The sequence below is a fragment of the Mus musculus genome, chromosome 6, assembly GCF_000001635.26.
Source record: "Mus musculus strain C57BL/6J chromosome 6, GRCm38.p6 C57BL/6J".
In the NCBI taxonomy this organism is placed as follows: Eukaryota; Metazoa; Chordata; class Mammalia; order Rodentia; family Muridae; genus Mus; species Mus musculus.
Genome location: NC_000072.6, coordinates 23,398,019 through 23,425,380, shown reverse-complemented (window position 1 = coordinate 23,425,380; position 27,362 = coordinate 23,398,019). Strand labels below are relative to the sequence as shown.

Sequence of the window (27,362 nt, the reverse complement as noted above, 5' to 3'; positions counted from 1 at the left end):
CACCTACTGTTATGTCCACTTTGCGTTTTTCCTGTTGTCTTTCATAAGAGCAAAAGACCTAGAACACATCCAGATTCTTATTCCAGCAATACTCACTTGTTTCAGCTCCTCCTGTAAAATATATCTCCATTTACTCAAAATTCCTACACACTTTTTAATATTGGCCTCTCATCTGAGGACCACTCCTTTATTCTTCAGTAGGGTATTTCATAACATGGCCTACTTACACTGCTATTGCATCTTTTTTTTTTTTTCCTGGTTAGTTGTTGCCTATTTGTTTTTACTTTTGAGCTAGTGTATTTTTCCTTTTAATTAATATATATTAATTATACATAATAATGAGCTTCATTAGAACATTTTCCCACATGTGCGTAATGTATGTATATCCTCCTCACCTCTCCTTACCCTACCTTGCTCCCCACCCCCCACGACTTCCACGGATGCTTTTCCTGTCCCAACTACTCTCCTTCCTACGTTCATGGTTTTTTTAGTTTTGTCTTTTCTTATTTTTTTTTTAAATATGATATATTGTGGGGTTTAGGGTTCTTTACAGCATCCTGGGTGAGGGGCTCTTTCTAAGTATCAGCTTCTTACTGGTGATTACACACTCAAAAAAAGATATTTTCCCCCACCTGTAACTATTAATTGTCTATACCCAGGGAAGACTGGGGCCTTGTGTGCCCTGAACAAAGCATCCATTGCACTCTACTCTTCTCCTTCACTCCTAGTTGACTTTTACTCCCTCCTCATAGCATCCTCTGTAAAATTATCCTTCTGTGTAAGGGTAAACATTTAGCAGTCCCTTATGCTCTACGTCTCGTCCCTGACATCTCTCTGCACTTAGTCTGATGCCCACTGGAGAAGGGACCTTGCTTGACCAAAGCTGATCCATATGTCTGAACATGGTTATTGGGAAGCATATCATATCCATATCCGTGTAACGAAATTACAAACCGCCGTAGCTTCTCTACTAAAGCCTCTGACCTCCTAAGCCATGATTTTTGACTGAGTTTACAGTACCAGAGGAGAATTCCATCCTGTGGCATGGGCCTCAAATCCAGCCAGAAAGGAGGTGGTTACCCCCATTGCTCACTTTGCCACTATTGCAATAAAGGGCATTTAAAATTTTTTTTTATTTTATTTATTTATTTATTTATTTATTTATTTATTTATTTTGGTACAGCCAATCAGGGCCCACAACTGAGTAAGACTCTTACTGAAAATCCTCCCTCCTACCCCACCCCCAAGCAACCTTCATGGTATCTTTGGACATTATGAGAGCGAGTTAGTAGGAAGAAAGTGTCCACCTCCTCTCCTGCTAGACTTCTGTGTATCCTGCAAACCAAGCATGAGTTATCTTCAGTAATAGACTCTTGCCATCTAGCTCTGGTAAGAAACCTTCAGACATATATAATATTTGCATTATTTGGGGGCCTCATAGGACTCTAGCCAAAACCTTTTAGGTAACCCATCCCTGGCACTGAGATTTTCATTAGTGCCTGTGGCTTCTTTTCTGGTGTTATTCTTCTTTTGGTCATTTACTATTCATTTATCTTCTTTTTTAGTTGACCTCCAAAATATTTTGCTTGTATTACATTCTTATTATTGTGTTTTGAAATATCTACATATTCCAGATGTAAAATATGACATTTGACTAATATTTCTTCATCTGTGGCTTATTCTACCATAAATCTAAATAGTTCCTTTCAAAAGAAATATATCTCAATTTTTATGAAGTCTGTTTTCTTCTTGCTGTTGTTTGGTTGTTGTTTTTAAAATAATGTATCATGATGGAACTTACAGTCTATATCTTTCTGCATCAAGGTCTTGAATGCTGGAATTAGAGACATTGTTTCTGATTTTTAAATAGTTATACTTATTTCAGTTACCTTTCTGTTGCTATGCTAAAATAGCCAGACAAAAGTAACTTAAGGAAGAAATAGGGTGTTTTTTTTTGTTTGTTTGTTTTGATTTTTGGGTTTTGTTTTTTGTTTCACAGTTCAAGATATAGTTCATTGTGTTGGGGAAACTAAGAGAGCAGTGGCAAGAAGCAGCCAGTCATATGCCATACACAGTCAGGAAGAAGAGAGCAATGGGTGCTTGTACAAAGCTCACTTTCTGCTCTATCACCTAGGATTGCAGCCTAAGGAATAGTACCACCCATGGTGAGCAGATCCTCTCCCCTCAGTTAACTGAATTAAGGTAATTTCCACAGGAATATCCAGAGGCCCATCATCTCCTGGTGATTATAGATCTCAAATTGACAATAGACAGTAACATTAATGTCATGAATAGTAAATCTTCACCTAAAGAAATATTTAAATGTTTGTCGTGTACCTAGATGTTATTTAAAATGCCTCTTAGGTTTTGCATCTGTTTTGAATCAGTGTTTACACTCCTTGATGTGCACATCAGTGATCATGGAACCATATAGGCATTTGGTGAGTTCCAAAGGCTACCCTTGGACATTTGTCAGCATCAACTGACTGCATATCTTTGTATTTCTAGACTCTCCTTTCTTTTCTTTTACTGGGCTTACCTTTCACTTTACATATTTGTACTGTACTTTGCTAGAGCTTTAGAACTCGGGCAGTCTGGTAGTAGAAGCCTTCTTAGTAGACTCTCCTCTTTTGGGGTACTTCAGCTGCAAGCTCTGTATTTCTTTCCTGTATAGAGATTTTACTCCATGGAAGACTTCCGTTATTTTTTATCTTATAATGTAAAGCTTTGGTGATGAATTCTTTTTGCTTTCTTACAAGCAGAGTAGAAAAAAATGCTTTACTACTTTAAAGGTTTTGTTCTGCTTTCTTCCAACTTCTGTTTGTTGTTACATTGTTCCTCTATGTGTGTCTTTTTTTCTCTCCATCTCCTTAAAAATTGCCTCAGCAATTATTTTCCTGAATAATTTAGTTATGTTTCTTTCATTTTCAGCATATAAACATTCTGAAGCTTTACTGACAGAGAAAGGGTTTGATTTTTTTTTTCCCTCCTCAGGATTTAAGTTTTGCTGGCAAGAATGAAGCTGTGTTTTACTAGGATTAATTTCCTGGTTTTTGATCACAATCCTCCTTAATAGTTGTTATGTTTTGTCTGCCAAGATAAAACCAGCATTCCAGGATCAGTGTGAGGTTTGGGCACCACCTCTCGTATTCCCAAAGAATAATAATACACACATGGACATGCGCACGCACGAGTGTACACACACACACACACACACACACACACACACACACATACAGAGTCCCCTTCAAATAGTTTCTGCAGCCACAGATGCTGAGTAGCAGTGAATCCCACATGGGAGCCACACTTCCACACTCTAACGCTGCTGTCTGTAACACAGGCCAAATAGATCTAGGGTCACTGATTGCTGACCGTGGACCATGGCTTGTCCTTCATCTGGAGGAAGAGGTCATGGAAACTGCTAACAGGGAGGAGGAGAGGGAATCCTCAGCTTGTCACGGACCGGGCCCACTCGGCCCCCCTCAATCCGTGGGAAATCAGGGGTTCCAGCAGGTGGACATGGAGTCTCCTTTTATACTTTAACCATGACTTTTAACTTTACCTAAAGTATCAGAATCCACAACTTGAAGTTTTTCTTATAACTGGGGCTGTGTCCTATAACGAGGTCCACAGTTCCTGAACGGGGCTAAGGGCTGCCCCTTATCTAGTTTTTTGTCTTACCCGCATCTTTAGTGAGCGGAGTCCCATCTTTATGGGACTTTGATTTACATTCATTCCTCCAAGGTTCTCTTCACCACAGCGTGAGCAGAGACCTGGATGAAGGCCCTTGTTTCCAGAGGGATTTTTACAATCCTTCCTCAGGTGTCCTGGTTTTTTTTTTTTTTTTAACAACCAAAACATGCAGCTTTCATTCCCCTGAGAACACTTTTCATTCTCACAGGTTTTCTTAAAATTAGCTTTGAGTTTCCCTCCTTTCATCACTACAGCGTAGGCCTTTACTACGGCTGGTGAGACGTCGAAACGTGTTTTAATGTCAGACTGCCCCATGGTAAAAACTTACTTGTCCTCCTCACACTGACAATTCTTTGTCAGTGGGCCTGCAGCGCCCTGACAAGATCCTATGAAAAATGAGAAATAAAGAAGAAAAAGAGAGAAAAGTCTTACCTGTCCGAACTCCCGGTTCAAGGCACCAGCTCTCCCTTCTGTCGTGTCGGTCTGTCACCCCATTCTCGCAGGCACTATGTCCACGTGCCGAACCCCTGATTTCCCACGGATTGAGGGGGGCGGACTGGGCCTGCCCGTGGCATCAGCTGAGGATTCCCTCCCCGCCCACCTATCCTCTCTGGGTGTTCCTGACAATTCTAGCCACTTGTAGCCTTCCTCCAGGGTCAGCCCATTTTCAGCCAAGAATACTAGGGCTCCCTGTGCCATGATGTAAGCGGCGGCCTGAAGCAGTTTTTCTGGCACTAATCTAAGGCAGATTAAGGCTTGCCTTGTTCATGTCACATCTCTTAGGAACTAATCTTCCATGTTGCCTGATGTATGGTGTTGTGATAATGTTGATAAACTTATATTTTTTTCTCCCCATTTAACTTTTTTTTTTGATAGATAAGTAACGCCCCCAATCATGCCACCCTCCTCGAGCCCAACAATCTACAGACCTTTTGCCATGTGTTATAAGCAACAGAGTTCAAGTGAGAATAAATGACTCCCGCTTGGGGCCCCACTGAGTCACAGTGACTTGACTACTACTTTTGTGAAAATGCCACCCTCATTAACTTGAATTCGGTTGTCTTTTTTCATAATGTGTTGAATGCACAGTTTGTGCCGAGGTACAGAGAGTATTTGCAAACCACCAGCCTGGAGAGTGAAGACTGCAGCTAAATGATGCAGAACTCATGGTTAAAACGTCTAGCAATCAGTTTGCCGGGCTAGGCCATTCAGCCTTCTCTGACAGCAGATTTTTCTGATTAGCGTCACTTTATGGGGCAGGTCCTGCTGATCAGGCAAGGTAGAACTGGCTGTACTTATTCTGACTTAAAGACAGACTGCTGTCACCACTGACAATGCTTTTCCAGTTGGCAAGCTGCTAGTTGTATTTTTTAAATCAGATCAGACTTCTTCTTTTAATCTGTTTTTAATAAATAAATAATTAGAATTTTAAAGGAAGCTAACAAGGAAAGAAGGGTACCTTTGCAGCTAGTCAGAGAGAGAATCTCAACTCCCAGCATTCTGCAGTTGGCCTCGCTGCCTCTCCGGACCCAATGTTGTTCCTTTCTTTTCCTGGTCTTCCCTTAGGGCAACTTTTATAGTCACCAATCAAAATAAGTAACATAAAGCTAAAACGACACATTGTCTTACTATGTAATATCTCATTTCTCTTTTTATTTCTTTGCTAACCTGTAGTTGGTAAAGGTAAAGTTTTTTTTTATTCATCTTTTTTTTCTTTTCTTTCTTTCTGATCAAATAAATTATAATTTTTGTGTTGATAAGAACTTGGAAGATTATCATCTTTATTTACAATGTCACACTCCAATGTTCTAGCCAGATTCAGAAAATTTTCATTAGCACTGACATTTTTTAAGTTTATTTATCATATCAGAAGAAACTATCTAATATTATTTTTCATGAAGACATAAAGATAATGTAATAACATGCAAAGATGGCCAGAGTATATGAAGTGAAAACACTCTATTATTATTATGATATTACTTCCACTATGTTAGGCGCCTATTTGTAATATGAGAAGGTAGACATACTTACAACAGTCACATTTGATGAGCTAAATTGAGGGACCAGTTATTTTCCTTCTTTTAACTGTCTCAATTTTATTTGGCCTGTAAACCTTTTTAACTAAGCATAACAATTTTAGTGATGGTCAAATAATAAGTTTATCAATTTCAACTAGTAGAGAATACCTTATCTTTTAGGATATCAAAAATAATAAATATTGTTTATGTAAAATATAAATATTATAGATTTCTCCAATAGACAAATCTATCTTAACTCTTTCTTTAAATCTGAAGATCTATGCAAATCCTTTGGTCAAAAGGAGCAGAACGGGTAGCACGTGCTGCTAAATACATTTTCCATCTCAAATGTAGTAAGCAGACTTTGTCAGTTGAGCAGGTTTTTACAACTACCTTTGTTTGCTATCTCTGTTTGCTATCTCGATCCAAAACCACCTTGCTTTCCATTTTCTCTTGATTACATATGTAACATGGCATATTTTTATCTTAGTAACACATAACAAAGTAGTAGTTAACTTTCAATAATAAATGTCAACTGTGAACCAGGGCAGCCGAGCAGTAGCTTAGAGGCTGAGAACTCTTCTTCTATTAGATCTGAATTTAGTTTCTAGCACCCAGGTCAGAAAGCTCACAACTGCCTGTAACCGCAGTTCCAGGGAGTCTGCTACCTCTTCTCAACTCTCGGGAACTCAAAGCCACTCGCACACACATTACATAATTACAAATAAGATAAATCTTTTTGGTTTTTTTTTTTTTTTTTTTTGTAAACACGAGCCAGAAAACCTTCCATCTCTTTAGTTCTTGCCTAATAATTTTTAATTCCTTAAGTGAGAGCATAGCTCACATTTAATTTCATGACAGTGCTTTCCTCATTCTTACTACGTTGCTGTTTTAACAACACTTTGCCTTCCTCATTTCCATGTTACATTCTCCTTGAGCAGACAGTTTCTGGGTAAATGTTCAGATTGCTAACTTAGAATCCTCAGTCTCCCTTTGTTAAGCAAAACTTTTATTGTGTGAATATATTTTTATAGTATTTACTACAGAATACAAGGCATAGAAATCCACATGTTAATTTTAACTAACATAGCAAAAAGAGGCTAATTAGTTGATCAATAATTGAGATATGAATAAACTTCTAAATGATATTTGTCTTGACTGTTACCATAGTCTTAAGCAAAAAAAAAAAAAAAAAAAAAAAAATCCCACATATTTAAGATAATAGCATACTAACCAGACTTAATTACATAAAAACTTAAAGTATTATACTCTACCTATTGAAGGTTACATGTATGATACCGGAGCATGAACGTGCCAACTTTTGCAGGCCACTTATAACTTCAGGTAAACTTCTAAGCTGTATGAGGGTATGAACTGAATGAAATGTATAGACAGCTCCTTGGGTACTTTCTCTAGCTCCTTCATTGGGGGCCCTGTGTTCCATCCAATAGATGACTGTGAACATCCACTTCTGTATTTGCCAGGCACTGCCATAGCCTCACAAGAGATAGCTATATCAGGGCTCTGTCAACAAAATCCTGCTGGCATATGCAATAATGTCTGGGTTTGGTGGTTGTTTATGGGATGGATTCCCAGGTGGGGCAGTCTCTGGATGGTCTTTCCTTCCATCTCAGCTCCGAACTTTGTCTCTGTAACTCCTTCCATGGGTGTTTTGTTCCCCATTCTAAGAAGGAACGAAGTATTCACACTTTGGTTTTCCTTCTTCTTGAGTTTCACATGTTTTGCAAATTGTATCTTGGGTATTCTATGTTGCTAGGCTAATATCCACTTATCACTGAGTGCATATCATGTGTGTTCTTTTGTGATTGGGTTACCTCACTCAGGATGACATCCTCTAGATCCATCCATTTGCCTAAGAATTTCATAAATTCAGGGTCTGCACCCCAGTAGAAGAAACAACAATATGAACTAACCAGTACCCCCCAGAGCTTTTGTCTCTAGTTGTATATGTAGCAGAGGATGGCCTAGTTGGCCATCAATGGGAGGAGAGGCCCTTGGTCTTGTGAAAATTATATGCCCCAGTACAGGGAAATGCCAGGGCCAGGAAGTGGGAGTGGGTGGGTTGGGGAGCAGGGCCGGGGGAGTATATAGGGAACTTTCGGAGAGGAAACTAGGAAGGGAAATAGCATTTGAAATGTAAATGAGGAAAATATCTAATAAAAAAATATAGACAGGTTTAGGCAGAGCTCAGCCAGGTCTTCTTTGGGCTCCTATTTTTCCTGCATTCCTTACTTTCAAGTCAGTGTTAACTGTATCAGTTGAAGCTGGTGACCTCCTATTCTTCTCTCTTCCATCCACACAGCAATTACCCTAATGAAACATTCAAATTTTCACATTCCACTTAAATAAAACTTTTATATCTTCTTAAATTCCTAGCAAACAGCAACGTTGCTCAATTTGGATTTTATGCCGTCCACTGTTTGCACTTCTGGTGACAATACCGCTGAGAGATGTTAGAACCTAGATATCCAGCTGTTACCATAGAAACTTCATCGGCACCCTCAATTACTGAGTCCCACATCTGTAGTTAGTCTATAGGTTAATCATCACAATTTATGACATATTGCAATGTATCATTTAAGATCATTTCTTGCTGGCTTGTTTTGATAATTTTCTTACAGTGTTTCATAAGACAAACTAAACTGAAATTTGCTGGTATCCTATCAGAGAACATTTGGCTATAACTACAGATATATTTTTATTTTTAAAATACCCAGATGATGTTACTGTAAGGTAAGAGTTAATTTAAGGTAACCTGACAAAAGCCACTTTTAAACAACAGGTTTTAGGTGATTGGAAACACATTTTCCAACTGATTTATATGCCTCACCTGTGTCCTTTAAGAGTAAAATGTAGATGACTTATGCCAAGAGAAATCGACATGAAAATATCTTCTTATTAAAATGAAAAAATAAACATTATTATAGTTTATTTTCAGTGAGACAATAATTTGAATGAAGAAATTTAGGGAGACAGACAAAAGACATGAAGTAACAGGTTTGCAGGGTATAGGTTTCCTAAAAGACACAGTTAAGACATTGTTGCATTGATTGATTTTGTTAAATAAGTAGATTGTAGCTGCTCTCCTCCCAGAGGTTAACTGTGTCATGTGACCTGGCAATCTGCTTCACTTCACTCACTTTTTACGTTCTTTATGTTTCCATGACAATATGTTGTAATATACGGAATGAATCTTATGTTAAAAATACTGAGCCTTCAATAGCATGCATCCTTATCTTACTCCCTTGCTTTTATGCTGATACCATTCCTTGTACTTTGCAGGGTGCTATAAACAACCATATACATAGTTGCCTTTGTTTAAAATAAAGGCCAAACAACTAAACCAACTTTAGTTTAAAGAAGATAAAATTTGAATAAAAAAACCTAAAAATAAAAATATTTGTCACCTAGGGAGGTCCAAATTCTCTTGGAGTTTATTTTTAATTCCTTATGACTTCATAGAAGCTAAGAGTGGACTGTGCCTTGCACTGTGTTTTGCACTGTGGTGTGTTGCACTGTGTTTTGCACTGTGGTGTGTTGCACTGTGTTTTGCACTGTGGTCTTGCACTGTGTTTTGCACTGTGTCCTGCACTGTGTCTTGCACTGTGTTTAGCATTGTGTCTTGCACTGTGTCCTGCACTGTGTTTGGCACTGTGCCTTGCACTGTCTTGCACCCTGCTTTGCACAGTGTCCTGCACTGTGTTTTGCACTGTGTCTTGCACTGTGTCTTGCACCATGTTTGGCACTGTGTCTTGCACTGTATCTTGCACTGTGTCTTGCACTGTGTTTGGCACTGTCCTTATCGGACACAGGAGAAAAGAACCTTGATCTCTGCAGAATGTGTTCGAAAAGCTAAAGACCTAAGGGACATCAAGTTGTTGTTGGGGTTTTTTGTTTGTTTGTTTGTTTGTTTGTTTGTTGTTATTGTTGGGGGTGGTTGTTGGATACCTTGCATGTACCATAGCAAATTTAGGCGTTCAAAGAACAATTTGAGGCAAGCAGTTCTTTCTTTTCATTACATGGGTCCTGGGTATTGAACTCAGGTCAACAAGCTTGTTAGCAAGTGCCATTACCCACTGAGCTATCTCACCAAACCTTGTTTTGGGTTTTACCTGACAACCTTCATGAGTTTGTTTGTCTATTTTCTAAGTTAGAGGACAATATTCATTTGTGGCTTGATATTTGTGAATATAATATTATCACTAATTGAAATGTTGAAAAATAATTTTCCAATCATGTGTGTTTTGTCACATTAGTAAAAATGATTTGCTGTTGTATCTCATAAGCATTGTTTTATCAGTTCAAAAAAATTATTTAAGTATAAAAATTAACCACAGAATCATTTCCAGAAGCATGTATTTCATGACTGTTTTTCTGTTGTTTTTAAAAAATGATTCTTTAAACCTTTATCAAAAAATAAGTATTATGACGGTTTTTCCTCTGAAATATATCACATATCCTGATCTCCACAGATGAACCATTAATGGTCGTTATTTTTAACTGCTTCTTATGACCTTTGCTGAAAGAAATAATGAATAAAAATCAGCAGTTATTTTATAAAAATAATCATCTCACAGAGGTGACACTGATCAGATTCCTTCTTGGGGGAATGAAGATGCTAAAATAGATCAATTCCTTCAACTGTAAAGCGCTTGTGCTTTGCCTCCTGGGTGTGCTTCCTCCTGTTCATCTAATGCTATTTCACATCACAATATATTCAACTTTTAAAGACTGAGACAAATTACAAGATAAGTTGAACTATCTTCTCAATTAAAAACAAAAAGTTTAGGGTTCGTCCTTTGAATACTGTGTATCATACAATAATAGTTCATCCTTTGGGTAATCATTAAAAATAAAAGATCACAAATGGTATTTTATCCAAAGATGATTATGGAAGAATACCTTGCATTATCAATGCATCGTCTTCCATTCTTTATTGCTACATTCAGGTTTTTGATGTTTTGTAGACTAGCGATATACATTAGTTTTTCTGTCTTTTTTTTTAAATGTGATTCTTAAGACCCTTCAGCTTGAATTATACAGTTCTTCCATCTACAAATATGGCTGAAAGTTGAACTTGACATGGATCAATAGGATCTGAGCTAAATATCTAAATGTGACCGATTATGTTAGCATCATGTCCACAGATCAATATTGAGTTTTATTATGAGCCTGACTCTATAATTGGGTTTAATCAATAAACTTTTGTCTCTTTTCCTTTGCAGTTTTAGGACTGTACCACATGGGTTTTTAGAAACTACACTTAGCTTGCATTTAGCACTCTTCTCTTGTGATGACCAGAAAGAGATTTGTGTATGAATTTTAAGGAACAATGGGCATCATGTTTATAACTGTGGAAAGGTCCACTTCAGTCCTGATAACTGGCTGTGTGGTCAGATCTAATGCAGTAACACCCCAGCACTCCTTTTGGGAAGCGTGGGGGCTTTTTCTGTCTATATTTAGTAAATCACATTGAAGACTTTGACAAAGCATACCATTAATGAAAGCAATCATAAAAGCTTGCCTTTTGATAAACCCGCAGGGTCTACCAACGTTGAAAGATGCAATCTGTAAAGAGCAGTAAATTTGAACCTCTGATTGAAGTGCCATTTGGGATGTGGTGCATTGTCTGCATATCTGCACAGCCACGATGCTCCCTTTTTCGCATCTCTTAAACTTGAAGCTTGAGAGCGTTCAATGCAGTCTCTGCATTAAAGTTGGGCCCATTAAAAGCTCTATACAAAGAGCTAGACTGGAAGAGATCCAGCTGAAGCGTGTGTGCTTAACTCTGTCCTAGTTTGCCATTTGGAAAGCAGGCTCCTGGCCATCCTTGCTGTTTTCTTTATGAACAGACCTGGATTGTTTTGGGGTTACTTCTTTTTGCAAGAATAATCTTAAGATGCGTCAATTTTTCTCTTTTTCTCTCCCCTTCTTTTTGAATAGGGTTTTACAATGCAGCGAGGACTGGCTTGGACTCTCTGTGTAGATCAGGCTGGCCTCATCACAGAGATCCTCCATCCCCTGCCTCCCAAACACTGTGACTAAAGGTGTGCTCCATGTCCAGCCCAACTTCTCTTAAAATTGGGACATGAGATTGTTCTTTTAGTGAGTCTGAGGAACAACTTTGAATAAAAATTATATTTTGAGCCCATGCGGTGTCTCAAAAGATAAAAGCGTTTGCAACCAAGCTTGATAACCTGCGTTTGACCCTTGAAACCAAGGTAGCAGAAGCAAAGGAACCAGTTAGTTCCTGCAAATTGTTCCCTGGCCCTTTATGTGCATCCTGGGGTGCGTACTCATACACATAATAAATACGTGCAGTTAAAAGGTTTTCTTTGAATATATTCATTCTAAATGGCTTATGGTTTTTTTTTCTCCCTGTCATTTTGTGACTTCAGACGTTGCAATTCATGTTAATATCATATATTCTTTGCATCATAAACAATGTATTAAGGGTGGTCACCTATTATTAAGAGTCCTGAATTTTATGTTCCTTGTAAACTATATTGTTGGTTATTAAATCGGAAACATAAATGTGCTATGAGTGACCTTTTGGATTTACAGATGCAGACCGTTTTCAGAAACACGGGATGGATGAGTTTATTTCTGCGAGTCCTTGCAAGCTTGACCATGCCTTCCTCTTCAGAATTCTCCAGAGACAGACTTTGGATCACAGACTGAATGATTCGTATTCTTGTTTGGTGGGTACAAATCTGTCTCTCTGTTCACCTATAGGCTAGAATAAAAGATTTTAGAAAGTGAGAAATAGTTGCTGTAAAACATCACTTTATTCCTGACTCATTTAATCACGGTAGTTGGGGTTAGGGTTGAAGAATTCCAATCGATTGCTTCTCAATTTGAAAATTATACACTCGAAGACCACTGCTGTGCCACTCAATAGATGGGAGAATAGACTGGAATAGATGCTGAACTGCTTTCTCAGTGCCCCAAGAGAATGCTGAGTGAAAAGAAAACGCTTTAAATAAAGACGTAAAACCTTTGCCATAGGACTCACCAAAACCCACATTTTACAGTGTATGTTCTACTCATCAGGCTTTGCTGCATTGCACCTGCCTCTATGACTCCTAAGATGGCATAAGCTCTAGGAGGAAGAAACAGAAAAACTAACAGTATGGTGGAGTATGGTAACAGAATGAGAAACAGAGGTGTAGAGGGACAGAGGGGTAGAAGCAGAGAAGATTTAGGTAGGTTAGGGCTATCTATTATGTGTTGAATATAGAGTGAGACTTTGATGTAATAATTTATATTGATACCACAGAGTCTAGGGATTAAAGTTATATAGGCTAATAAAGTATTTATTGTTGGAAATAAATGACATGTCCTATCACAAGTTGACTCTCATGGATACTAAGGATAACAACTTCGTAGAGTAAGTTATAGTCTCTTTGAAGTCAGTTCTCAGACACTGTATTCTCAAGTCTTTGGAGATATCTAGTGGATACGAAAAAAATGAATCAACTGTTGAGCTTACACTGACAATTTATCAATTTCTTTATGAGTCTGAGAATAAAGCTGTGGTTGATGGCAAGCATGTTTAATCCCAGCACTTGGGAAGCAGAGGCAAGCAGATTTGGCAGGTCTCTTAGTTCAAACCCATCTGGGTTTATACAAAGAGTTCCAGGGTAGCCAGGGATATATAGCAAGACTGGGTCTTAAAAATAATAATAATAAGGGAGGGACAGAGGCAAGGAAGGAGAAAAGGCGAGGAAGGCAAGTCTGAGAAAAATGCAACCATGTGTCTCCTATACACTAAGAAGGGAGTATGACGTGATTAGGAACAGAATCTTGTCAACCAGATTCACTAAATGTCTTTCTCTGTTGTGTCCACATTTCTGATTTAAGCTGAGTCATAATGTGTGCCATGTGTGATGTTCTAAATAGTAGCGACCCAGTGTCTGTAATGTGGCTGCTCCATTGAGTGCCTTCCTTGTCTCCACAGTAGGGATGGAGGACACTCCTTCCCTTTCCTTTATGAATATTGTCTTCTGTAAATCTGTCCCCTTCTTCCTTAAGAGCTATTACGTTTATTTTAAAGCCCTCTTCTTCATTTTATCATTTTAATCTATCACACTAATCTAGATTAGCTTGGCATAGTTTATAAAACTGCTGTAGCTAACCCTACCCTCCAGCACTAGCCAAAATTGGCTGTTTCCATTCTGCCTCGCTCTCAGAGAAGAGATCTTATTTAAGAAAGACAAGAAACGACTCGTGGAAAACGCTAACTCTCTTATGATCACAGAAGGGCAGAGTGAGAAAGATATTCCAGACATAAGCAAGCAAATGCATGCCACAGGTAGACTTACTGAAATTTGCTTTTAGTTTAGGTTATAAAATGCTTCCAGTGGATGGTCAGTTTTGGTGCAGGCGTCTGCTTTGTTAACCAACTCATAAAGAGATCAGAGTTAGGGAGTAACCCTCTTTGTGACTGACAAATGTAAATAAAACTTGTGAATAAAATTTGACTAGTTTTGAATGGCAGTAGAGAGGGGCAAGGTGCCCGCGCACGGTCACAGGTTTACCAGTGCCTCAGGTCACTTCCCAAACTGACACATTTCATCTGAAAATAACATTTACAGCTGCCCCTGACAAAGCAAGTTCCACAGCCGCTCTGAGGCTGCTGCTTAGGATGCGCGAATATGCATAACAGAAAAAGCAAGTCTTTAGAAGAGAAAATGTGTCTTTTTCTTTTCTCCTGCAGGGGTGGTTTAGCCCTGGCCAAGTCTTTGTGTTAGATGAGTACTGTGCCCGCTACGGAGTGAGAGGCTGTCACAGGCATCTCTGCTACCTTACAGAACTGATGGAACATTCAGAAAACGGTGCTGTCATTGACCCCACCCTGCTCCATTACAGCTTTGCATTCTGTGCCTCTCACGTGCACGGCAACAGGTATTTTGACTTGCAAATACACAGTGAAATGTATAGGGTTGCCTGGGAAGAAGGAGAGAATGTGCTTTGCCATTATCACCTAGTAACGGATTGTAAATAGCAGGTACTTCTTAGATAGGGGGAAAAAAATCACACAAAGGAAAAATGTACATCAATACACTGTTGATTCAGGCGAGCTGCACTTTATGTTTCTTTTTGCTGGCAGAACCACTTGAGAAAGAGAGAGACAGAGAATATATCCGTGAGAGTGCAAGTTGCCTTTTTGTTCTTCAGTGCCACCTGGTTCTGCATAGCTTAAGAATTCAGACGAATCCCATTGTGGTGCATATGTGTCCCTGGGGAGGATTTGCTGTCAGAAGGATGCAAGGTTAAGGATCTTTGCTTAGCCTTTATGGAGTAAACTTTCACTGTTAAAGCAAGATCAGATACCATACTCAAAGCTGAGACTCCTCCCAGACCCTTCTCTAACTTAGATTTCTGGAGCAAGCACCCTGCATCAAAATTCTGAGCCATTGAATATACCTTTTGTTTTACTAAGACAGGGAAAAAAATCATCTATGAAACCCTCAGTAACTCTGTGCCTCTGCGCATAAAAATTTGCCATGACACTATCGTTCTAAACTTGTCTCCAGGGCAGCTTTGTTAAGGCTCTAACCATTTTGACTTATTTAATTATTGTTCTATCTCTTATTTCCACAGATTTCTTTCTTTCTTTTTTTTTTTTTTCTTCCCACAATCCTGTGTGAGTTTCAGGTTATTTACAGAGTGGCAGAGTGTTGAAGGAACTCAGCGTTCAGAACATCCTGACTCAAATTGATATTTAATGACTAAGTGACTGGGGTTGTTTCATCAGGTTTTCCGGAGTTCCCATCTATAAGAAAAGCAAAGTCGTAAATCATAGTTGGAAGCGAAGCATACAATAAATTGTAAAACACTAAAAAACTGTTAATATTTTTAAAAAATATTGATATATACTATCAAAGCCATCCCTTTGCCAAAACTTTTCGGTTCTCCAGATTCCTAAGTGTGCTGCAAAATCTTTCTCACCTCAGTTCCAAAGCCTGGTTTTTTCTTTTGAAGTTTTTTGGGGTTTTGTTGTTGTTGTTGTTGTTGTTGTTGTTGTTTGTTATCTCATCTTCTTTTCCATTTCCAAAGCTGCCACTGTGACCTCTGGAAAATTCGCACCCAACTCTTCTGCAAAGCTATAGCAGATATGTAGCATCTGGAATGTTCTACTAACATTGTCAACCTTCCATATCTAAAATTAAACCTAAGCTTACATCCAGCCTTTGGGCAAACTCTTGTTATTCCTGTCTGTGGCTGGAAATCCTCCTGATATGAGATAACTGTCTAATAAACACCCAGTGAGCAAAAGAATTCATTGTTAGTGGCCACGTCTCTTCCATTAATAGCCTCATGGCATTAAACTTGACGTTTTTTATTTTCTCCCTTAGACTTGGTTGCTGTCACTGTCAATATTTCATCTGTGTATTACACAAATTTCTCCATTTTTAATTCTAGTTATCTCTCCTAATCCTACCCTTTTTGGGTTTTTGCTCTTTCTTGCTCTCCACAGATACATTGGTATTTGTGTAGATCATCATGGACAGATCCCATTAGTGACCTATTTATCATGTACCCCTCCAAATCTCTTAGGTAATTTCCATTCTAGTTCGATGCCTCACTGTAGGGGAATGCCAGGGTGGGAGAATGGGAGTGGGGGAGCACCCTTATAGAGGCAGGGGGAGGGGAGATGGGATAAGGGGTTTCTGAAAGGGAGACCTAGATAGGGGAAAACATTTGAAATATAAATAAAGAAACTATCCAATCAAAAAAGAAAGAAAGAAAGAAAGAAAGAAAGAAAGAAAGAAAGAAAGAAAGAAAGAAAGAAAGAAAGAAAGAAAGAAAGAAAGAAAACCATAAATTTTGAGTTGTCTTCCCAATCCCGGTTCCATCATTATCTTACAAAGTCACTTACATAGAAGCTTATCCCATAAAGCCTGTTAATTTCTGTGGGATATTTCCCTTTTTCCAGGTCGTTTGCAGTCAGGCCTCCTAAAAACTCCTGTAAAACACCTTACATAGCTCATCCAGACTCTACAAATCTTTCATCTGCTGCTTTCCTGAGCTGTTTCTCATGAGTGTGCCTATGTTAAACACACATCTTGCCTCTACCCTACTAGATCATATTTTGAAATTTAAAATTTTATTACCATTAAGCTATTCTCTTCATTCATTAATGCAGTGCTTTGCATATTGTAGATACAATGAAACTTTGCTAAAAATCTCTACTGCTGGTGTCTGTCAGTCCACAGTAAAATAAAGTTGATTTTACTCTTGGGGGGTCTTCTCCTGTTATCACTTGCTTATGGGCCCATGTTTGAATAGTGGGAAAAGGTTATCAACTGTTGTTTATTTGTATTGTTATTGTTGTTCTTTGTTTTTGTTTTTCTACACATCCCCTATCTGAACCCTCTGTGAAGTGCAGGTGAGGTTGGAGAGCTGGTTTGGGGGACTTTGATGGCTCTTCCTTGACAGCCAATGTCAAGAGCTCCTTTGCCAAAGCCAGTAGCTGATGCAGTGCCTCCTGAGCCCTGGGCTTTGAGATTCATTCCAGAGTTGGGCAGCACTCACAGATGTGTGGAGAGATTTCCTGGAAGCAAACCCAAAGACAATTATACAATCAGATTACTTTACTTATTGATGCTGAAAGGTGGAATTAAATTGCAAACACTGAGTGAGAGATTCAACTAATGAGGCCCCCAAATTTGTGTGTTTGATGCGTATTTTAATGTAAAGCCCCTGAAGTACCTAGGAGTGCTTGCGACTGCCTAAGAGGAAACCTGATTTGAATATGAGGTTGCTATAGTTACCTTTATTCTACAAAACTATTGTTTTCTTCATGATGATAATGTAATTTTTATGAAGCAAAGTTGGCATTTATTAAGAAATGAATTTAGTGTATGTTTAAGCAGGATGTTAGGAAAGGAGAGAGAGACATAGGAGAACAGTAGCCCACACTCTAGAGTGGGTGTGGGCTTCTTGGGTCATGTAACTTGTAATAGAGTGTGTTTATATATCCCTGCATATTTAATTCAATTTTCCCATTAAGTCCACTTTATAAAAAGTTAAAATATACACAGTGAGTCGGTCTCTGCTTCAACATCTGGGTGGATGCAACTTAAAAGAGAGAAAAGAAGTGGAAGTTCAAACTTTAGCTCAAGCTAGATGTTATCACAAAGAAGCTGAGCATTGCTGCTTCTCTGGGATGTTTGCAGCCCCAAAATCTCCATTCAGAGACGCCCTGCTCCAGTGATGCCCTTTTCCCATGATCAAGAATAAAATGGGCCAGGTATATCTACTGGGACCCTGGCTTTGAAATTTGAAAGAATAAACCGGACTGGAAAAAAACTGAACTTTCTTGGAGTAAGACCAGGGACAGCCATGTCAAGCCACTGGATACACATAGGGGCTCTATCAGTATCAGCTGCTATCATCCTTGTCCACTTTCCTGACCACCCAGCCGAGAATGACGTAAGCTGTGAGGAAGGAGAAATGCAAAAAAAAAAAAAATTCCTGTAGTCCAGCCATTCTACCTCCTGCTAAGCAGACATACTGCAACATGCGTGTGATTATATTACTAATTTCTTTGCTAATAGGATATTCTAGTGCCATCACTTCTTTCTGGAGAATATACTACCGTGGTGCACATCTGCCATGCCTGATGTTTGTCTGTATAGAGTTTTGTTAAGAATTGTGTCAGTAAGTACCAAAGAAGCTAAAGGGATCTGCAACCCTATAGGTGGAACAACATTATGAGCTAACCAGTACCCCGGAGCTCTTGACTCTAGCTGCATATGCATCAAAAGATGGCCTAGTCGGCCATCACTGGAAAGAGAGGCCCATTGGACACGCAAACTTTATATGCCCCAGTACAGGGGAACGCCAGGGCCATAAAAGGGGAGTGGGTGGGTAGGGGAGAGGGGGTGGGTGGCTATGGGGGACTTTTGGTATAGCATTGCAAATGTAAATGAGCGAAATACCTAATAAAAAATGGAAAAAAAAAAAAAAAAGAATTGTGTCAGTGTAGAGTCCCAACTTTCCTGCCGTCTATCGTCGGCATTTTTCTGATCACTCTTGCATCTGTCAAGACACACAGAGAATCGTTTTGTTCGTTACCTGAAAACTGCCTCTGACAAACAAATTCAAAAGGAAGACGGCTCACCTTTTGTTATTAGCTGAAGTGAAGGACAGCAGCAGCAGCTTCTGGAGTGAATTTTTTTTTTCCCCAGGGAGCACATTCCCATCATGCAATGCTGAGCTTGCTGGGTGTGTGCATTCTGTGAGCCCCGTCTTCACTGAATAGCTCTCTGAAATAAAAGAATAGACACAAACAGAAAGGGCCTGGCTGGTACCAAGACAGAGGAAGACAGAAGGAAGAAAAGAAGAAAGAAAAAAAGTGAGTCAAGGACAGCAACCAGCCCACTCCTGTAGGAAGAGAACCACACACACCCGTAAATAACACAGCCTCTCACAATGAAGGTCCCGCAGAGGGCCGACGGGAAGGTGAACAGAGATGGGAGAGACAATGCATCCTGAGGGCAAAGTTCGAGGCTGGGACGTGTGTTTATACGCCTCAAGTTTGCATATCAAGCCAAGGGTGGCGAAACGAAAGCCACAGCATAAAATGGCTTTTATGTCCCAATTTAATGTAAGACCTACGATATAGTAACCCATAATTCTACCTTTAGTAAAACCACCTGGGATCTGCTATGAGACTTTCAAAGGAGAGCACTGATGTGCTGGCTCAATAGGAGGTAAGAGTGGACAATGCGGCTGTAGTACATATAAAAGCCACCTTTATTTTTTTTCCCCCCAATGGGCATCTGTTGGATCATCAGATTTTGATGCTTCTGCCTTCGTAGATGCTAACACTCACCTTGATTGTCACTTCAGAGATGAAATCTCTGCCTCTCCACTCTAATTTCAGAGATAAGAATACCCATTTTAGTAAAATCATAGACAATGAATCAAAGAGGATCATATGATTTTCACTGCTAGGTATACGGCATAAAGAAATGATTGTAAGACTGTAATCCTAGCACATGAAAGGAGGAGACAAGAGGGTCGGGAGTTGAAGATCATCCTATATTCTATGGCTAGCTCCAGGCCAGCACGCGTGAGACCTTGTCAAGAAAATTCAGATAGACATGTCACCTGAATTTTAAGGGCAGAGGCTCACTTCCAAGAAGTGGGAAGCAAGGTCAAATACCATAGCCAGCGTTTCCCTCAGAATATGGTTCATCTGGCAGATTCTAGCCTGCGTGTTCAATTCATCAAGCTAAAAGGCGTTATGAATGAGTGCCTTTCACATGAGTCATATGATGTCTTTACATTTTCTGAGAAAATATAGAACATCCCTAAATCTGCTCTGATCTCACATTTTCGACATTATCTTTACCTGTCCAACCTAGTTCAACATGATGTAGGATATATGCACTCTTAAACAACACAAAGATAAAAAGCTCAGTGTGGGGGGGGGAAGACTTAATATATCCTAAGAGCACTGAGAAGGGAATCAAAGACTCTGGCTCTTCTACTTACCAGCCCTTTGGCTTTGAACAATTGGTCCTAATCTTTCTGAGCCACACCTCTTACTTGTTCATGTGCCGAAAAACAAAACAAAACAAAACAAAAACAAAAACCACAATACCTACTTGCTTTGGTTCTGAAATAGATCAATAAAAATTATGCCAACAATTTGTTTATAACCAGATACTATTGAGGTATCAGATCATTTTTTTTTTTTAATGTACACTGTGTAAGTCCACTACCCCTTACAAAAAATGGTTGGGACAAGAAGGTTTTAGATTTCGGATGTTTTTGACTTTGGAAATGTTTGTATGCAAGTCACTTGTTGGACACCTCCAACTGTGACTGAGCTATGATGATGGAAAAGTTTTGTACTTCGATTTTTCACCAGGCAGGCTGCGTTAGGTACATGAGCTTCTGGGGGTCTTGTTATAGAAGTCCCAAGTGCACAGGTGAATGTTGAGTACCGTCAGAACAGTCTATCAAAAAGCTTCAGGCAGAAGTGACGTGCTCGAACCTTGCAGCTCCTTCTCACCCTGGTGCTCGGGACCCTTGTAGACTGAGCGGAAGATTAACAAAAACATAAGCTAAAGCTGGAGGAAGGAAACCTACCATGAAGGGAGGGAGGGAGACAGATTGCATCTTGGGGACCGGTTAACTGACATCAGATAATCAGGTTCCTCTGTTTTCTGTTCACATTAAGCAACTTTGGGATTCTTCCAAAGCACCGGATGAAAGAGCCAGCAAGAAGTGGGTGTTTTAATATACACTAGGTACATCAAGTAAGCCTTAGACAAAAACAAGGTCTCCAATGCTCGCCTGGGACAACAGCATTCCTTTTAGCTTTTCTTTCATCCTTACCTGTCACTTCTCTTTCCAACAGTGAAGCATCTGACCGCCACCCGCTGTCTATTCACTAAGGCTCTAGGGAATAGCTCTCCAGTATTCAATGGGACAGCAGCTCATCCTCCTTCCTCTCCAATGAGACGACATCAAGCATTTGTCACAAGATACATTTCCTGTAGAAATCCTTAATCTAGTGCAATATTGGTTGGATGGCTAATTTTCATTTTCACATTTGCATGGGTTCAAGCTCGCTCTTTGCCCTCCATAGTTCCTGCAGCTGTTGGTTTTGACAAATTTAGTCATCTCCCCTCTGCCCCAAAGGTGTACTTCCTGTCCTTTCCTTGTCATGGATTTTTTTTTCTTTCCCTTAATTGTTCCTTCCTTGATTTTGAGGCACTTTTTTCTTACCTTGCTAATTCATGGTAGATCATATATTCAACGAAGGGTTTGAGACTCTATATTCTCCTAAATGTTGCTTTTATAGCATATTAGAAATTTTCTGTGTAGGAAATATTTAAGATTCCCTTCAAGAAATTTTGATCATTCGTTAATTTCTTGAGAATTGAGCTCAGACCTCATTTTATTATGTGATCCGTGAGCTGCCAATACATTGTAAGTTGTGGGGATTTTATTTATGGCCAAGTATGTATAAAATATCAAAATTCTTAAGATGCTTCAAAAATTGTAAATGTTTCCTGTTGCTTTTTTACCTCGAAGTAGTTAGTACAAGCAGAACCTATGTGCTTCATGGCCTCTAATCCTTTTCAACTTTTGCCTGTTAGATATATGACCATGGTGTGTAGAGACTGCCATTGCTGTTTTGCTTTCTTCTATTTCTGTCTGTTTTGCTTTATGTTTTGAGACTGTTTTACTATGTACAGTCAATCTTGAAATTCTTCAGTCTTCCTATGAACATTATTAGAGATCCTTATCATAACTAGTGTTGATTTTGTATCAATGTTATTTACACAATTATTTTCACTTTCTTTTTCTGTTTGTCTCATATGAGCTTGTTCTTTTGGCTCTCGTTTATTCCTTTTCTTTTTCTTTTTTAAATGTATATGAGTACACTGTAGCTGTCTTCAAAAACACCAGAAGCATCAGATCCCTGACAGATAGTTATGAACAACCATGTGGTTGCTGGGAATTGAACTAAAGACCTCTGGAAGAACAGTCAGTGCTCTTAACTGCTGAACCATCTCTCCAGCCCCGGCTTCTCTATGTTCTTAAATTTTAGTGTGAATTGACTTTTTTTTTTTTTTTTTTTTTTTTTAGTGTGGTAATATTTTAGTGAGTTCAGTCTCTTTACTATTAACATGCATTCTAATGAAAGTACATTAACATTCACCATTTGATTCTACATTTTCTTTTGTCACATACTTGGAATGCCTTCTTTCTCTAGTTCCCTGTTGCATATTTCTTTCTCCCAATAGTTTGCATCTTCCAGCAGTTGTATTTGAACTTGTACCAGATCCATGGCTGAACCTTTAAAGTTTCATGCAAGATTAGATAACCTTAGCTCTTCTCTGCCTTCCTTGCTTGTGAGCTTATATCATCGGGTTTCCAGCTGTATAATTTGTTTTCTAACAATACAAATTGCTAGATATTATTTTTAATATTTTATAATCAAAATTTGCTTATGTTGGTTGATAAAATTAGAAACAATTTTACTATGACCTACAGTGTAATTCTTCGGAATTTCCTGTATGGAAGAGCCAATAGTTAGTGAATATTTCTATCTGGAAATTTCCTTTCTTTTACCCTGCCCTTTAAAGGAAGCTTTGCTGTGTATACAGTGATAGGCTGATGATCATTTTCGCTCAGAATTGAAGACGTTACTAATTTTTCCAACTCTCTTTATTGCTTTGGAACATAATTAACACTCTTTTCTCTGCTTGTGCTTTTACGAGTGAGTGTGAGAAGACAGATAGGTTTGTTATAATATACCTATATATGGTATCTCTTTTCATTCCTTCTCAGTGATTTCTGTGTGGCTCTCTGATTCATCTGTGCTAGTTTGGGGGTAACTGGATTTCTTTTGAATCACCCTGATTGAGATATAAGGAAGTGTCATGTTCTAGATAGAGTGCTGCTGTGTTTTTAAGCACTTTCTCTTCTCCATTCTATTCTCTTCTAATTTACCTATTTCCCAGCTAGAAGGCCTTTTATCTTCTATTAATAGATCTCTAATGTCAGACAGCATGATGAATTGAGACCTGGGTTGCCACCAAAGTAGAGCACCAAAGAAGAAAATCTGGCACTTCAGTGGGCTATTTCAGTTAGGATGATTGAGGCAGGAAGACCAGTGTTAAATGTGGGTGCTCACCACGGGCTGGGATCCTGTGCTGAACAAAAAAGAGAAAGTGAGCTGAGTACAAGTGTTCTCTGGTTTTTGACTGTGGGTGACCAGCCACTTCCTGCTTTCTGCCTTCCTGACTTCCCTGCTACAACGGACTGTGTCCCTTGGAACTATAAGCCAAAAATAAACACGTCCTCCTTCAGGATTTTTTGGTCAGATAATTTTGTTCAGCCATGAGTCAAGGAACATACCTATCCACCATGAGTCAAGTAACATATTTCTACCCTCCTTTTAGCAACAGAGTGTTATGTTTAATATTTTTAGCTTGCCTTGTAATTAATAAGTCCACAAACTTGGTTCAGGAGGAGAGAAGGGAGAGAGAGGGAAAGTGAGAGGGATATATTTTTAATTGTCTGAAGAAAACTCTATCAATGTTGTGTAGAAGTATCTACAGCAGTCTGTAAGTGAATGAGTGTGGTGTGCTGTTACCATTCTACTTGGCAGTGTAAACCTGGGGCCTAAAAATGAGATGGACTAAAGCCTTGTGCAAGAGCAAACTTTATTCAGAGCATCAGACAGTTTATATTCTGAGGATATTCTAGGGGGTTAAACAAGTCCAAATTAATGAAGTTCACATGAGTTTGGGCTGAATACACTTAAGAGGACAACCCATGCATGGAAACATTTTTGAATAACAAAAGTAAAATGATGGGTAATCTGGAGCAAAGCCCACTCCTGTGCACTATACCTGAGAAAGGCCAAAAGCACTTTCCAGAACCATCCATGCCATGGCGGAGCCGAGGCTACAAGACTCTTGTCTTGGTTACTTGGAGTTTTGTCACAAGCTCCTAGAAATCTCACACAGCTTCAGTCATACACTGTGTTCAGACCCTGTGGCATGCTCAAAACCATTTTTCGTTGTGACAACACTTAGTAGAATTAATCGTTAAATGTTTTAATTGATTCAATGGAGTGATTCTATGGCCCATGAAAATGACTAGAAATACATAGTAAAATGGCTGTCATTTTAAGTATAGAACTTTATATTGAAAAGAATATAGCTTTAACATATAAAACTTAAAATGATTATAACAAATGATAAAGACTACTGTTAATGCTGCTGCAGGAAAATTGATGCCCTCAAATGCTGCAGGTCAGATTGTAAGGCTCTTTTGCTATCTTTAAAAAGCAACTTTACAGTGTATCAAATAATCAAGTATATCATGTTTAACTTAGCATATACTCTAGAGACATTTCCCAAAGGAAAAAACCTATGATTTAAGAACCTAAAGTAGAAACCTAGTTATTAAAGTGTGAACTATAGTAGATAAATTAGAAGAAACATCCAAATTGGTTCTAAAAGAGAATTACATGGATGTGCCATCTGATTAAATGCTCTTCCATTAGAAAAGATATGTTAGAATATTTAAGTGATATGTGAAATGTCTACTAAGTTCATTAAAATAATAGAATTGAATAATAGATATCTGTAGATTTATAGAAAAAATTAGAATGATATTTATAGTACTTCCAGTTATTTTTGATTGGCATTTTATACAAAATTTTTGTTCTTTTTTTATTTTATTTTTCTGAATCCCTTGTCTTTAGCTGTCAATAAAGGTGACATTATATTTTAAAATACAATATAAAATGGAAGAGAGCCAATGATTGATTGATTGATTGATTGTTAAATTGATAGAGACAGACAGATAAAGATAGTTTATAGATAGATATAAAAAAACTATGTAGCAATCTTCTCATTTTTGTTTTAATTTTGTTTATTTATTTACACTCCAGATTTTATCCCCCCTAACCACCCCTCCCCCGCCTCCACCCTCTGACTGTTCCACATCCCATAACTCCTCCACACTCCCCTATCTCCACAAGAATGTCCCCATTCCCCAACCCCCACCCCTCCTGAACTCCAAACTCCCTGGGGCCTCCAGTCTCTTCAGGATTAGGTGTATCATCTCTGAACACAGACCCAGCAGTCCTCTGCTGTGTATGATGGGGCTTCATTTCAGCTGGTGTATGCTGCCTGTTTTGTGGTCCAGTGTTTGAGAGATCTCAGGGGTCCAGATTTATTGAGACTGCTGGTCCTCCCACAGGGTTGGCCCCCTTCTCAGCTTCTTTTGGCCTTCCCTAATTCAACCACAGGAGTCAGTCGCTTCTGTCCATTGGTTGGGTGCAAATATCTGCATCTGACTCTTTCAGCTGCTCATTGGGTATTCCAGAGTGCAGTGATAGCTCCATAGGCTCAGTAATAGTGTCAGGCCTTGGGACCTCCCCTTGAGCTGGATCCCTCTTTGGGCCTGTCACTGGACCTTCTTTTCCTCAGGCCCCTCTCCATTTCCATCCCTGTAATTCTTTCTAACAGGAGCAATTATGGGTGAGAGTCTTCACTAACCCCACATTCAATAGAGGGCTAATATCCAAAATATATAAGGAATTCAAGAAACTAACTACCAAAAAACCAAACAACCCAATAAAAAACTGGAGTATAGAACTAAACCGAGAATTCACAACAGAGGAATCTTGAATGGCTGAGAAGCACCTAAAGAAATGTTCAAAGTCTTTAATGATCAGAGAAATGCAAATCAAAACGACCCTGAGATTCCACCATACACCCATCAGAATGGCTAAAATCAAAACCTCAGGTGACAACACATGTTGGAGAGGATGTGGAGAAAGAGGAACACTCCTCAATTGCTGGTGGGATTGCAAACTGGTACAACCATTCTGGAAATCAATCTGGAGGTTCCTCAGAAAATTAGAAATAGATCCACCTAAACACCCAGCAATATCACTCTTGGGAATATATGCAAAAGATACCCCAACATGCTACAGGGCACATGTTCCACTATGTTCTATTTGTGATAGCCAGAAACTGGAAACAACCCAGATGTCCCACAAGAGAAGAATGGATACAGAAAATGTGGTTCATTTACACAATGGAATACTACTCAGCCATTAAGAAAGAGTTCCCTGAGTTTTGCAGACAAATGGATAGAACTAGATAATATCATCCCTAGTGAGGTAACTCAGACTCAGAAGGACATGTGTGGTATGTACTCACTAATAATTGGATATTAGAAAGAAAAAAAAAAGCAGAATGCCCAGGAAACAGGCCACAGAACTCAAAAAGGTCAACAAGCTGAAGGGCCCAAGTGAGGATGCCTCAGTCCTACTTGGGAGGGAGGAGAAAGCAATCACAAGTGGGGAGGGAGGGAAGGACCTGGAGGGAAAGTGGGCAGGGGGTGGGTTAGCAGGAAGGGGGTAGGGAGAGGGGAAACTGATCTGGTATGGGTGAGGGAAAAGGACTGAAGCCCTGAGGGCCAGCAGAAAGAATGGGAACATCAGGAGGTAGGAGGTTGGTGGGACTCTCCAGAATGCACCAGAGATGTGGGAGGTGAGAGACTCTCAGGACTCAAAGGGAGGAGCCTTAGATGAAATGCTGGTCAGTAGGGAGAGAGAACTTGTAGAGCCCACCTCCAGCAGGAACACAGGGCATTAAATGAGGGAGGGGGTTGCCATCCCACAGTCAAAACTCTCACCCATAATTATTCCTGTTTGAAAGAACTACAGCGATCTTCTATTTTTAATTCAAATTCTCTTAGCATTTTGTTTCTCTTGAATTCTAGAGTGTGTACAAATTTCTTAATTTGAATTAGTTTTCTTGTGTGCTCCCAAGAGAAAGTAGCTAACGAATACCTCTTTGTCTTTGGCACAACCTAGAAACTCCATCAAGTCTGGTATCTCTAAAAACCCTAATTCCTGATTCCATTGTAGAATTATTTTTTAATGTTTACAGTCTCCAAGAAAGCAGAATGTAACACAAAATGCAAAGAAAGGATCCTAAGAAAGCGGTCTCTGTATAAAAGAGAGCTGGGAGTTACATGAGAGGGGCGGGAGGCAGGAAAGGGAAGGGGTAAATAATGTAATTATATTTTAATTCAAAAAAAATTTTAGAAAGCTCTTATAAAAGA

At 39.1% G+C, this 27,362-nt stretch overlaps 1 protein-coding gene across 18 annotated transcripts in view; it reads left to right on the top strand.

The window, feature by feature from the left end:
• The window catches only part of Cadps2 (Ca2+-dependent activator protein for secretion 2), a 578,403-nt gene that overhangs the window by 415,795 nt on the left and 135,246 nt on the right, over positions 1–27,362 (top strand). For 17 of the 18 annotated variants that reach the window (XM_030255458.1, XM_006505111.2, XM_030255457.1 and 14 more), the window contains 2 exons: positions 12,297–12,433; positions 14,452–14,639. In XM_030255458.1, coding sequence (XP_030111318.1) covers positions 12,297–12,433; positions 14,452–14,639 — 325 coding nt within the window. Of the gene's footprint in view, positions 1–12,296; positions 12,434–14,451; positions 14,640–15,338; positions 16,014–27,362 lie in introns of those variants that run through there. The other variant, NM_001252107.1, reaches the window with a different exon arrangement.